Source organism: Phodopus roborovskii, unplaced genomic scaffold (genome assembly GCF_943737965.1).
Source record: "Phodopus roborovskii unplaced genomic scaffold, PHOROB, whole genome shotgun sequence".
Taxonomy (NCBI): domain Eukaryota; kingdom Metazoa; phylum Chordata; class Mammalia; order Rodentia; family Cricetidae; genus Phodopus; species Phodopus roborovskii.
This window is the reverse complement of record NW_026126408.1, coordinates 3,097,284-3,112,046: the sequence shown is the minus strand read 5'-3', so window position 1 is coordinate 3,112,046 and position 14,763 is coordinate 3,097,284. Positions and strand designations below refer to the sequence as shown.

The window sequence follows — 14,763 nt, the reverse complement described above, 5'->3', positions numbered from 1 at the left end:
TAATGTCTACATTGGAACATTTATCAGACTGTTCTATGAGGATAGTGTTATGGATATTAAATATTGTCCAAAATTCACCAAATCTTAGGCACAGTAATATGTTAAAATAAATATTTTCTGTGATATGTCTGGTGTTTAAAAATGTATCATATCATTTTTGTTATGTATCTTTTTCTCTTTCATTGAACTTACACAAGGGATGCTGTCTGTGCAAGTAGGATGAGTCCTTGGTCTCTGAATATGTTACAAATTATCAGGCAATTGAGGAGCAGGCAAGGCTGTTCCTGACATGTCATTATACCTGAGAGCAATGTGATTATGCAGATGCACAGCAATTACAAAGCAGGAAATCGGTACCTCCTAGCATCATTATGTGTGAGTGGCAGTGCACTTAATATTGACTTACCAAATGCTGTATGGGTCTGTTTCTTGCTTAGAAGGGCAGCACTTTGCCTGACTACTTCATCAAACCCACTAACTAGTTATTAGAAATCAGCCATGGAAGTACTGTCAAAGTTGCCTAACATTTTATTAGTTAAGCCAGTGCCATTAGGAAGTTAGTCAGTAGGATAACAAAAGTGTTGTTCTTGGATTTAGGATATTGCTTTACTGTTCCCTAAAGTCTCCCTGGTACACCCATGAAGTTGGTAATTCTTATTTTTCACCTCCAAGTTTTAGAGAAGGGATCATTTTTTACATACCAGAGTCTATTTCTAGATGATAAATTAGCACTGTATTTATTCATTTAGTGTTAATATTTTTGTGACTTTCTATACTAAACAGTTTTAGGTACTAGACATGATAGTGGCGCTATATACCCTGATAGGAGCTGTCTCTCTCTTCCCTCTCACATCATAAACACCTACAATATCATGTGCAATGAATAAAGGAAAAACTCGTACAGTCGGGGAAGATTGTCTTGTATGTGGAAAGAAAAAGATTGTCTTGTATGTGGAAAGAAAATCCCCCCCTTTGAAGAGGGATGAAGGAAGAACATTCATTCATTCATTCCATCCCAAGAGGGTTGTGGGGCGAGTTTGAGTGCCTGATGTTTTGTAGCTAAAGGTAGGCCACATAGCAGATCATGGTGAGCCAAGGAAGGAGGCCAAGGAGAGCCAAGGAGAGACATTAGCATGTCGGACTTGTTCTCCATCTCTATTATTACATGTTCTGTGCTTTGCTCTCAATCTCTCTGGTCCTTGGGGTGATGGCCCAGGTGCTTTTGCTTGGCTGGTACATAGCACAACACTGTCTTCTTGTTGGTGAGTTGGCCACACACAGGCAAAGGACTTTGAGTGACCACACTGTTTTTTTTTTTTTTTTTTTTTTTTTTTTTTTTAGTGGGTTTCATTTTGGGGAGATTTCCTTCCATCGCAGGAAGAGTTGTGCAAGAGTAAGCTATACCTGTGGGGAGTGAGTAAACCCTAAGGAATGTAGCTGCTTTGTTCTGAATGGAACAACATATGTATGCCTGGGGGTTGCTGTTGCCTACACAGAGAGGCTTTGTGTCCACTTGCCACATTGTGACAGTCTTGAATGCTGACCCAGTCTTCCAGACTCATTCTAGAGGGCCCCTCCTGGACAGGAGAGGAGCAAGTGCTGGAGTGGCTAGTAGATGGAGAAGGAATGAATCAATTCACAGGAGGCTCCCAACATTTAAAGTAACTTAGTTTATAACATTGGTATGCGGGTCATTGAAAATCAGAACAATCAGAAATGCAGAGCCAGCACAAGCCTGTATCTGAGGTGTAGTGTTGTGTGTAGACACCAAGATCACAGATCTCACAGTGTGTAAAAGTGATCTTTGTTCACCTCAAGGCACTCGAGAAGTTGACCAGGTTTGTGATTTTCACTTTGCATAAAAATAAGTCTACTAGCCACAAGAGAAACAAAAAACTAATTTCTACCATTGCCCAAATAAAGGCATTCTCCAGTTCTTGTTTGTATGTTGTTTCTTTAAAGTTTAAATCTTTACAGTTTTGCATATGTGTACCATGTATGATAGTCTTGTTCACCCCCATTGCCCTTCTCTCCTTGCCCATCCCTGTGGTCCCTCTTCTTAACCAGTACCCTTCCTTCTTCCTTGCCTTTTGTGCTGTGCGTGTTTTGTGCAGGTAGTCCATGGTTTCAGTGACCTTGCCATGTGCAATAAATAACAAGAACTCCATTCTTTCTGCCCTCTTTCACAGTGTTTTCTGGGTCTTGGAGGAAGTGGTATGGATGTCCTGTTTAGGGTTAAGCATTAATGTGGTGTGATTCTTAAGATCCCTTTTTCACACATAGCCAGGAAGTTCCTGAAATAAATATAATCTGAAATTGATACAATCAAAACAATCCATTTGGGCTAGTGTGTGTGCTGTGTTAGGTAAAGCCCTGTTGCTATGCCTTTGTCTAAGTTGTTCTTTAGGCGTTGACTCATACAAGTGTGGGTAGGCCCCTGACACTTCCCTCATTTAAAATGTTCCTGATACAATTCTTTTAACATTCCAAGTAAATTTTCTTCCCTCCAAAATGACTTATGCGATTTTGCAAAAATGCCACACAATTAGAGATTTATACAGAGTATCTGTCATATAGGCAGTATTTTTAAAAAGTGTCTATTACTGTTGATTTTAAAAATAGTCTATATTTACCAAATCTATCTTATGACCACTACAGTACATCTGAGCAATTATTCTTCAAGTCAGTGTGGATATCCGTTATTGCCATGAGAATAGTGATAATATAGGACATAATGACTGTTTAATAGATGATGCCAGTTAATATAACTGTTCTATGCTATGGTAATACTGGCAATATTGTTAAAGATGCAGCTAGTATGAAGTTGTATAAAACCATCAAACTTGACTTTTCATTGTCAAATTGTCTCCTTGGGGAAAAGATAAAACTTACTCGTGGGCTACAGTATTACCACTGTATTTATATAATAAAATATTTGATAAAGGAACTTACCAATTATCATTGTTACAAAAATGAGAGTGTCAGATACTCCCTATCAACTCTTTCAGCAACTGTCTTCCTAGGTAATCTAGGAAAGTTAAAGTCAACTACCTGTACTTTACCCAGGGCATTCTTGTGCTAGATACCTTCTTGGGTGTGGCTATAATAAGAGGGTAGATGTGTCATTTCATAGTTGCCAGTGCTGAAGCCACCCGTCCATTAGAGTCACTCATTGGCATTCATGTCTCTTTATGGGTATTTCCCAGTCACTGTGTCTCAACTGTACTTAACAAAGTTCTCATATTGCTTTTTTATAGTGTATTAACAACTCATTCTTTGGAAGGTCTATCTTGGGACCAGATCCTACCTCCTTTGAGTTAGATTAGTTTGTTTGAGCATTGCCTTCTTTCAGAGAATAGGAAAAAAATGTTCTGTAGAGAGTACATATCAAGGCCAAGAGATATCACATAGCCAAAAGCACTGCCGGGTTGCCTGTAAGTTTCATGTCGCTCTCTCCCCATTCCCTCTGTGTGCTCCCTCTAACTCCCCCAGCAGCCTTCTCTTGTCTCCTTCGTTTTCATTCCTCCTTCCTCTCGTCTGTATTTCTTTTAGTCAGCTAATGGAATTGTATTGCCTCTCAGCCTCAGATTGAATAAAGAAAAATGTATTTAAATAAATGTATTTTCTTATGTTAATAAAAGTCCCTCCAGCACATGCTGTTTTGAATCAATTTTGAGTTATTGACAACTTGAAGACATTACAGAACATCTTAACCATAGGATTAGTCATGATAAGTTTAGTCCTGGAACATAAAGTACAACCAATGCCAATGCCATCCAGTAGTTAGCCCCTGGGAGATAAATAGGCAACACACAGATTAGAAGCTACTTCATAGCTAAACCAGTACAGGGAAAAAAAAAAAAAAAGCACTTAAACCATTTTAAAAACCATTTTAAAGGTAATTATTAGTTAGATTAAAGAAAGTCTACAATGCTTTCATAGTTTTATTTTATTTATTTTTTTTTTTTGGAGTGGGTTCCTTTTAAATTGTTTTCTAAGCAAAGATTTAATTTCTTGTTCCAAAGAGGCAACAGCTTGTTCCATTAGAAGTTATTAAAATAGGCTATTGATTACTGGCATCTACAGAAGATCTTAACACATTGTAATTTACTGGAGAGACATGCCTGGGTTTTTATCGTGTGTCAGTAAAGGTATTCCAGGAATATCTTGACAAGATAATTAGATGAAATTGTATATGAGACAAACTGAATTGTCAGCACAGACTTGTAAGTGAATGGATGAGGAGACAGTCATGTTGAGAAGGACTGGATTCAGAATTAAGTCAAACATGAGCTAAGTAAATTGCTATGGAGTCCTTGTCCGTTTTGTAGACTGTTTTACCTTTAACAGTGTTTATTGAGGTGTTAGGAGTGAAGTGTCACAGGACCACTGTCAGGATATTGCTGCTAGAAGAGAGAACTGTTAAAGATGGATTCCTGTTTATGAAACAGTGTTAGTGTGGGTGTATGGCCTTCGTGACACAGTCACTCTGTGAGGTAGTGAGCAAACATACTCTGAGGCTAGATGGGTCAGGGTGGCAGTTTCTCATTTACATGTTGATAATTAAGCAACTGCAAGTTACTAGTGTAGGAATCATAATGATTATAAACCACCCCCTCACCTGTACCCCTTCTCTCTGTACATTTGTCCATGGTGGATCATCTTAGCAGGGTTTTGATCATTTTAGCAGTTTGTTGATCATCTTGAGGGGTTACGCGGCTTATGGATCATCAGGGGGAGGTGTTCCACGCTTGTGGATCATCTTAGTGGGGTTACGGTGTTTGTTGATCATCTTAGGGGGGTTACATGGCTTATGGATCATCTTAGTGGGGCTACCAGTTTACTATTTTCTTCTTCACTACATCATTGTCAGACCCCATTTTTCAAATTATGAAGAAATATAAGAAGTTTGCTGTCAGTTTCCTATGACCATGTATAGTATCCTTCAAGTGTTTTCTCTACTGCTCAAGAGTCCTGGAAATTCCATTTGTCTTAGTGTAGTGAGCTGCACAAAGGATCCTCACAATAGAGAATGGAGACTCCTGCAGTCTAGGGCCCCGAGATTGTACAAGATATGAGTTGGCTGTCTAGGGAAAAACAGAAAATCAGATAAAGCCCTTTCCTTTCTCTAGTTAGATAAAACTCAGATAAGCCAATTCAGCAAAGAAATACTGTAGATTTTTTTTTTCTCAGTACAGAAACTTTAAATAACTCCTATTAAACTTTATGTTAGAATTTGGGTTCATATGAAAAGATAGTTAAATTAGTATGAAAATATTAAGATGTGTCTTTTATTCAAGAAGCAGTCCTATAGATAGTATTGAAAGCATAATCACTTCATTTTTTTAATCTTCCTTGATTATGGCATAAAGTTGATGTTTGTTGAGTATTAATTTAGTACTCTTAGATGGAAGATATGCCTAAGTGGTGGGATTTCATTCTTCCCCTTGATATTTCCTTCTTACTTTTAAAATTTGTATTTTTATTTACTAGCTTATTTTGTGTTTGTTCCTGCTCATGTGTGTGGAGATCATAAATGATTTAGAATAAATGTCCTATCTTGTTTTATGATCTAGATGGCAAGAATATAGTCCTGGAACTATAGGAATGCCTGTTTCTTGGGGCTGCTGTGTTTCTTCCTGTGCTGACATGTGAAAATCACAATAGTAGGAGGGCAGACCTCTACTCCTTGTTTGTCTCACTTTATATACACTCATAGGTCTTGTAGCTAATTAGAAGAGACTTATTGGAAGTAGCATCCTGGACCAGCAAGATGGCTCAGGGGAAAATTACCATACAGAAGGGGTATGGCCTAAATTGCATTCTATGACCCAGGGCGGAAGGAAAGAAGCAACTCCCAAAAGTTGTCCTCTGGCCTCCCTCTGTGTGCTTCTGTGTATCTTCCCTGTATCTCTCTCTCTCTCTCTCTCTCTCTCTCTCTCTTCCTCCATCCCACTCTGTCTCACTCCTCCCAGCCCCCTCACATACAGTCAACCTTCCAGGGTTTAAAGATCGTGTTTATTAAAGGGGCAACATCATAATGTAGACTGTTTGGTTCTTGATTTCAGTTTGTCCACAGAAGAAATTGAAAAGCGAGCTCAAACGCTTCATCTCTTTGACACTTTGAAGATGGATCCCGAGTCCTTTCATAAACACATGGTCAAGTATATCTACCCCACTATCGCGGGCCTCGATCACGAAAGGCTGCTGTATTATTTCACTCTACTGGAAAGCTGTGGTTGTGCGGACTTTGAGACAGCTCCTATTAAGCCAGAAACCCACATTCGCCTACTGAAGAAATTTAAAGTCGTTGCATCAGGTAGGACACTTAAGTTCCTGCTGGTCCCTCCCTTCTAAATTAAGCCTAGGGATTAATTTTCCACTCACAGTCATCTGTGTTCATACATCATCACTGGCATAGTGAGATCACAGATTTGTGGAGACTTCAGCTAACACCTTCCAGCTCCTTTACCCTACAGTGGGAACATTCAACATCAGGAAAAGACAGAAATCTGAAATTCTCCAGAGACTTTAGGTGGGTCTACTGTGAACAGCCTTCTTTTGTCGTTTGTGGTATTTTAAAATGACATTATTGGGCCACTAGTCTTAGGCAGTTTGGCAGAATTTCACTTGGTAGAACCCATTTATTTTAAATTTTCATGGCACTTGTGGGATTGGAGAGGCAGGTCAGCAGTTATAAGGACTTGTTGCTTTTGCTAAAGTCCTAGGTTGGTTCCCAGCATCTGCATTAGGCAAGTCCATAGTTTGCAATAACCTTAGTTCCAGGAGGTCCAGTACCCTCTTCTGGCTTCTTTGCTTACCTACACATGTGGTGCACAGATGTGGATGCAGGAACTCATACTACACATAGACGAAATAAAATCTTAAACATATGTTAATATGTTTATGTATATAATCTTAAATATATACATTTTTATACATGCATATACAAAATAAAGTATTCATGGAGCATGTAAAAGAAGTACTTTTGGAACTTGATGCATTTTATAAATGTTTTAGAGTGGTGTCCTTGTCCTTAGAACTAGGAAATTAAATGTGTTAACTACCCTTAAATCTTCAGTGCTTCATACTTTATGTGGCACTTTGGTCTATATTCATCTTCTTTTCATGGCAACTGTGAGGATGTCCTTTAGGTTATCAGTTGTTCTGTCACTGGTGACAAATGGGCAGTCTAGTGACTGTACTTATGGAAGACAGCATAGGTTGAGGGGGCATGAGCTGCAGAGTCAAGGAGACAGTACAGAGAAGGGCATCGAGAATTATGTGAGTTGAGTGATGTGGGATTGCACAGTGTAGGTCCAGGCTGGGATCAGAACTCAGTTTCTGATCTCATGAAAGCCCAGAGCACCCAGTATAAATTGCTGCCTTTTCAGTCAGCCACCCACAGGGCTGTGCGTGTTTGAGGAACCTGCATGTTTCCACTCAAGTCAGCGCCTTCCTTCTTTTCTCTTCTCCCCAATAGGTCTTAATTATAAGAAGTTGACAGATGAAAGCGGGGATGCGCTGGGAGCCCTGGAGCCGGTGCTCACAAGTCAGAATATCTTATCTATTTCCAAACTTGCTCCCAGAATCCCTGAGAAGGATGGGCGGATGCTTTCCCCCAGTTCTCTGTACACCGTCTGGTTGCAGAAGTTGTTCTGGACAGGAGATCCCCAGCTCATCAAGCAGACTCCACAATCCTCCCCAGAGTGGCTACATGCCTATGATGTATGCCTGAAGTACTTTGATCGCCTATGTCCGGATGACCTCATCACTATTGTGGATGCAATTACGTTTTCTCCAAAAGCTGTGTCCAAGGTAATTAAAAAAGTAGTTCAAGGTAGATTGAGAGCACTTTGGAAAAAAATGAAAACCGTGCTTGCATTCTACAAATTTGATTTGATTTTCATCCTTGAAATAGACAAAAAAATACATTTGACTTCTCTTTTTTACTGAGCTTAATTGAGAAATTACTTTCTCCCATTACATATAAAGAAACAATAAAAATCAGAGTCACCTACTCTAATTTATACATACATTTTGACCTGTTATAGTTCTCATGGGTATGCCATAGTTATCAAAGCATCATCTGATTTATTATTATTATTATTATTATTATTATTATTATTATTATTATTTTTAATGTGAAGTGTAAGGGAGCCGCTTTGTCTATCCTTGATGACATTTTACTCAGACCCTAGACTGATACCTTTCCAAACTGTGGTTGAGTCCTTAGGATTTCCTACATGAGTATTTGTGATGCAGAGTAGGGCATGGTGATAGGAGGTCTCTGGGAGTGCATGCTGTAGTTCCCAGTGCCCCGTGTTTAGATCTGAGGCCCTCAGGCCCATTCTGAGACTGCTGTCCATACCTCATAAATAGCTACTCAAATTCAAAGTTAAGTGGTAGGGTCCTCTTTCATTTTCACCCCCTGATCCAGATAATCCTGCTCAGCAAAAGTTTTGTTTACTGCTTGGACCCTGGTATTGTGTCTTGTAGAATAATCTTAGCCTCTGCCTCCAGAATCACTGTTTTCCTACTTTACCTACAGCTAACATTGCCTTTTTCTTCCTCCAAGACAGCAACTTTATGCAGTATCTCGTCTGCATACCTGAAATGATTTATTGTAGGTAAAATTATGCTGCCATTACAGGAGAGTTGCAAAGTTTAGCAAAACATTCATCTGGTGTTTGGCAGAGGTGAATTCTAGGTTTTAGTCACTCACTAGACTTCAAGTTGTGGATAACCAAGAATCTTTTCATTCTTTCATTAATCTAATCCAGCTAATTTGAATAACTTGATATTGGATTTTACAGCTACTGCTTTAAAATGGGGATAATAACTGTTTTCAGAAGAAAATAAAGATAATTTTAAAGGAAAGATAGCAAGATGTATTCTTAAGAGCCTACATTTGGGATCACATGAATCTGGTTGTGAAGGACCATTAGACTTTTACCTCTTCCAAGGGAGGCTAAGGATGAATAATCTCTGAGGAAGATACTATTTGTCTAGTTAGGGTTTCTATTGCTGTGAAGAAACTCCATACCACGGCAGCTCGTATAAATAAAAACATTTAATTAGGGTACTTTACTGTTTCATAGGTTCAGTCCATTGTGGTCATGGAGAGACATGGTGTCCAGTCAGACATTGTGGTGGAGAAAAGGGCTGAATGGTCTACATCTTCATCTACAGCTAACAGGAAGTGAACTAAGGCATACAGTGGGTGTAGCTTAAGCATGTAAGAAAGACCTCAAAGCTTACCCCCTTAGAGACACATTTCCTCCAACAAGGCCACAACTCCTAATAGTGTCACCCTCTATAGGCCAAGCATTGAAATACATGAGACTGTAGGGGTCATTCCTTTTCAAACCAGCATAGCAACTATTACCTGATTTTAGAGGCCAAGTAAAGCTGGTAGTGAGGAGCCACAGTTTGGCCTTAAGGAAGCTACATGTGTCCTTTTGTAGCCATTGTACTTTACTACCTGTAGGAGTGCATAGCCACAGATCCTGCATCTTCTCTAGAAACTAAGGGTACATGGGCCAGAGAGCAACCCAGAGCTGTGTGCCATGGGCCATGGCCACATCATGAGCTGAAACCTGAGCACTGCTGAAGGAGTCTACAAGAACCAGGCAAGAAGTCAGAAGAACCTTCCTGACAGCATAGTCTCCTGTTCCAGTCTCAGGCTGCCAGGATGTTTTAAATCATTTATGTGAGGTCAGGAATGGTCCACTGTGGTGTGTAGTAACCAAGAGCATGCCTGTGGGGGTCTGACCAGGCTGGGTCCCAGGACCTCCTTCAGTTGTGGAGTGAGCAAAGTGAGAGCAGCCTTAGTGTGGCATAGTTGATTGTGTGAGTGTAATTTTATGAGGAAAAAAAACACACGGCTGACTCAGTGAAGATTCAGCCAGTTACTGTGTTGTTCCCTTAACTTAGGTGGTGCAATTCAGGCACAGCATTTATTTTTCATGGACTGTTCTCAAGAGTGAGTTTTTGCATCAGGGAAATTATAAAAGTAAAATAATTATCTTTAAAATTCCATATCTTTAGGCTTAAATTTCTCCCCATTTTATTAGTTGTTTAGTTTTTCATTTTCTGGTTAGTGCAGATATTTACTGCATTTAGAAAACAATGCATATTTAAAACTATGCAGGGAGAGAGAGAGAAGAGAGAAAGAGAGAGAGAGAGAGAGAGAGAGAGAGAGAGAGAGAGAGAGAGAGAGAGGAGAGAGGAGATAAGACACAAGCCCCACATGTTAGAGGACACATTTGGAAGATAGAATACAACTGGATTTGTTCAAATTTTCAAAACACCAGCTGTTCCCACAGCTTGTACATGATGCTGAAAATGTAAAGTGAGTATGTGTTATTCATACACATTGTGCAGTTTTCAGGAGTGTGCCCACATTTAATTCAGAACAAAATCTTTAGAAAGAATGTGTAAGCTTTTCTGGAGTGCCTAGCAAGACAGTCAGCAATTGTTCTGATACTAAAATTCCGACAGGAACTTCTCGTTGTCTGCAACAGGAGCTGAGTCCACAGGGAACACACAGGTGGTACCTTTTCATGCTACCCTGACAGATGATTAGTTAACATTGGCATTTGCAGAATTCTTAGATGGATAGCATTATGTCATACACAGTGGCTAAACTTTTCTGACATTTGAGGTGATGGCCATGCAGAGGGGACATGTATGAAAGTGTGCATCTGCTGCAACCTGAATTGTGGAGTTGGTTGGAGTGGCCCTTGCCTTGTTAATTTCAGCAATTGGAAAGACTTTTGTCTCAGGTAGAGACAAATGAAGGTGGGTGATACTGTTTCTGGCGAAATGTGAACAAGCATTTACTCACCTCAGAAAGGGAACCACAACAAATATGGCTATCACCAAAGCCTGACTTGGTAAACCAATTAGTTTATTAGGGTTCCTTACAGAAGTGTGTGAGCAGGCAGTTACATGAGTAGGGGTGAAAGGTCATTTTTTATGGTCGAGAGGTCACTTACAAGAGCAGGAACAACTCAAATGTGGCTGCAGCTCCCCACACCTGGAAGTGTGGAGCTCAGAACCTCACAAGTGGCAGCACCTAGATAGCTGGAGAGGACCGTCCCAACCACAGTGCACAAAGACAAGTCAGCCGTACACAGATAGGTTAGGAAAGAGGATGGTGTAGTAGCCACTGCTTCAGACTGCATTGTGATACTACACTCAAGCACGAAATGATCTTAATATTCGCTTCTTGGAAGAATCTAAAGACAATGTAATTGCATTAGGCATTTGGAAATACTGGTACACTGGATTATGAAGATCCTTCAGATGTTGAGACATTGCATTGTTCAGTGTCTGAAGTTTACACTTGATGGTAAGAGCCCCAGTCTTTAATCAGATAAGTCTTGATTTTTTTTTCTCCAGATAATATCAAGCTAAGGGCGCTAGATGCAGGTTTCCTTTCTTAAAAAAATGTTTTTCAAACTTCATCATTGAAAACAGATATTGTTCACCATATTCCTTGAAGTGGCAGGCTTTTCCAGTTCAAAGAAGATATTTATCAGATGTTCAATTCTGAATAGATCTGTAGTTTGTCAGTTGCTCTTTCAAGAAAAAAAAAAAATGTTGCTACAAAGCTCAGCCTCTCTGTCAGCTCTCAGTGCAGTCACATGATTGCACAAATTCAGGGTTCTGATCATACTTGTCTGCTCAGTGAAGTGCACAGCGCTCGCTTCTTCACACGGAGTATTGGCAGATAAGGATGGTCATTGTTTAATAAAATGAATTGTTTCTGTTCTGCCATCAAGAACATCAGAGTACAGTGTGGTGACTTCTGGTGTAGTCTTCTTTGTGTAAGTCCTCCCAGCTTCACCCATGATGCATTTACTTTTTTAATACCATGTCAACACAGTGGAAATAGGTAAACAATACCTTACTGTCATTATAGAAGCAATGTTTATTTTTAAGGCTCTTTGAAGTAATTAAAGATTCCAGTAGTTTACACACCACACTTTGAAATTGTTATGCGGCTCCTGAGAGTTTGTGAACTTCACTAAAAGTCATCATTTCTAACCAGTTCCGTTTTGATGTTTGCATGAAAAATAGTTCCAGATGTCTAAGACTTGATTATTATTTTATGTATATTTGTATGTAGGCACATGAGTTTATGTGCACCACCTGAATGCAGGACCATAAATGTCTAACAATAGTTTAGTCACAATTTTAACATTGTTATTGGTAGAAGTGGAGAGGGGAATGTGGCTTACTTCTCCTGTCAACCCTCTTCATCTTGAACGAACTAGATATTCACTCAATCCTACCAGACACAGAGGCAGATCTGCACCTCACATACTCATTAGAGTGGCTACCTCATTTCTAGTCACAGGGTCCAGAGAGGCATATCCTGGGTAATGCTTACAGTAGATGTAGTGTGTGATATCTGGAGTTTAAAATGTAATGCAAGTGCATTTATCCTGTGTATTACCATCCCAACATATGGACAGTGTAAGATATTAAGGGGAATGTGCATTTACTTTTTAACAAAATTTGTAAAGATGCTGTGTGTACTTACAAGTCCACTTGGACACAAGTTACTTCCAAATGGTCAGTAACCACATGAGCATGTTAGACATGCATTGGAGACTAAGTGTGGCCCTGAACCATACATGACTGCCAACCAAGGACACGAGTAATGGAAGAGTACTCTATCACTCCAGCTAGGTTAGCCTCCACAGGGTAGGGCGGGGCTAGGTGTACACATCTGTGTCTTCCCCTCCATGTAGCCTGCTGGGTGTTGCTGCTCTCCTGAGAAGTTGGGGAGAAAAAAAGTGGGGCAGCATTTGCTTTCTTTGGACCCATAAGGGAAAATTCCTGGCTGTAGGCCAAAGAAGAAACGCAATATAGAGAGAGCTGCTTTCCTCACATTTCCAGTGGGATATCGAACTGACACCAAATGAGACCTTAGAGCTCATCTGTCCTGTGTGATGCACAACCAATGGCTATCGTTTATTGTCCACTTACTGTATACCAGGCACTGGCTTAGCAGTTTCCCTCATCACCAGTAAACACCACAAATGTTATAATCTTTGCTGAGAAGTCAGCTCAAGGTCAGAGGTTAGATAATTTTTTCAAAGTCAGAAGTAAGTTGGTAGTTAAGCCAGAATTCCTGTTCTGGCTTTATCTCTTAAACTAGAAATAGAGGACTTCAATGGATAACCAGCTTTCCCTTAGAAAGGAGCCTACAATTTTAGAGGCAATCTATTCATTTTCCAGGTGTGCCATTACTCTCTGTATAGAGACCACATCTGCCTGTATAGTCTTGGTGTAAGGCTGGAGTTTCACTGGTTTAAAATCAAGGCAAAGCAACACTGCTTTCTGGGGGCCCTAGGGGAATCTGTCTTTGTCTGATGTAGTGTCTGGTGTCTGCCCTCATTCACTGACTCAGGTCTTTTCTATCTCCAGAGACAGGGCTTGTGCTTTGCATCTTCTCTCTGTTCAAAGCCAGGAGAGTTTCAAGTTTAAGGCCTGAGTGCTTAGACTGATTCAGGATTGTCTCCCATCTCAGGGCCCATGCATTCCCATAATTCTTGGTTCCAATGTTCAAGGATAGGGACATTGGGGGAGGTGTGTTGCATAATTATACTTCCCCTAGCTCTATATAAAATAAGACTGTTCTAGTATTTATAGGCCCAGGAAAGGCTTGTAAAAGAATTAAAGTGGAGACCAAAATGGTCCTTAAACAGTTGCCAAAGTTGAAATGTGCTTTCATATCTAATACATTTGTTATCTTAGTAACTAAAATATAGTTCGGGATGCATTTTTAATTTCAAACCAGATAAACTAGAATATTACTTTGACATCTTCTGATATTCACTATTTCTTAAATAGAAATATAAATTGCCTTAAAACTGCTAAGTTCTGAAGTTGACATCAGTACATAAAAGATTGATGCTGATGGCTAGCCCTTTATACTAACCCTGAACCCAGATGTGGAGTGTGGTAAAGTGTTTTCCAGGGCTCTAAATCTAAGTGCTAATTCACAGTCTTCTGTTAATCTTTAAATAATGCCCTTTTCCCATTGTCCTCTGGTTTTGTTTGAGTCCCCTGATTTCTGAATGAAAGTAGCATTCCAAATACTTGTAGGAAATTGGTGGAAGGACCTCTTCATTGCCATTCTTCTCAATACTGTAGCAAACGATTGCTGGGCCCCTTGCCTTCTAACAGCCTTGCTTTATTGTACACGAGTAGCAAATGAACTCTGATTTAATGGAAGCACAGGCCTGGTAAAAACTGACCATTTCAGAAGTTTCAGGTATGCCGGCAGCTCCACTGCTCTAACCCAACCTTCATCCAGTTTCTACATGACAGTCCTAGACATCATTGCTCCATTCTTACTGAGTGCCTATGCTTTTTTGGGTGAACTGTCTTCTATCATTGAAGGGAAGAATTTAGCTCAAGAAGCATATTCTGTTTGGACCGAAATGCAGACAACCATCAGCTTAGGAGATACAATGGGGAAAACAAATCTAAACAGGAACTCTTTCCTGACACATGACTGTCAGGACCACAGACAGAACAGAAAGGACCAAAAATGTTTGAGGAATAGCGAATACAGGCTTTAAGGTATGATATAATACAAAAGCACTAACTTTTTACATGTATGTGCATGCATGTGTGTGTGAACATGTATGTGAACCATGCCATGGTGTATGTGTGTAGATCAGATGACAATTTTGTTGTTCTTGGTTGGTTCTTTCTCTTTTCTTTGTGTTCCAGCATCAA

General features: G+C 39.8%; 1 protein-coding gene across 1 annotated transcript in view; it reads left to right on the top strand.

Moving 5' to 3' along the window:
• Nbas (NBAS subunit of NRZ tethering complex) overlaps positions 1 to 14,763 on the top strand; it is a 261,552-nt gene that overhangs the window by 173,904 nt on the left and 72,885 nt on the right. The window contains exons 43-44 of the mRNA XM_051181643.1: positions 6,069 to 6,319; positions 7,484 to 7,818. Of these exons, the coding sequence (XP_051037600.1) occupies positions 6,069 to 6,319; positions 7,484 to 7,818 (586 nt within the window). The remainder of the gene's footprint in view (positions 1 to 6,068; positions 6,320 to 7,483; positions 7,819 to 14,763) is intronic.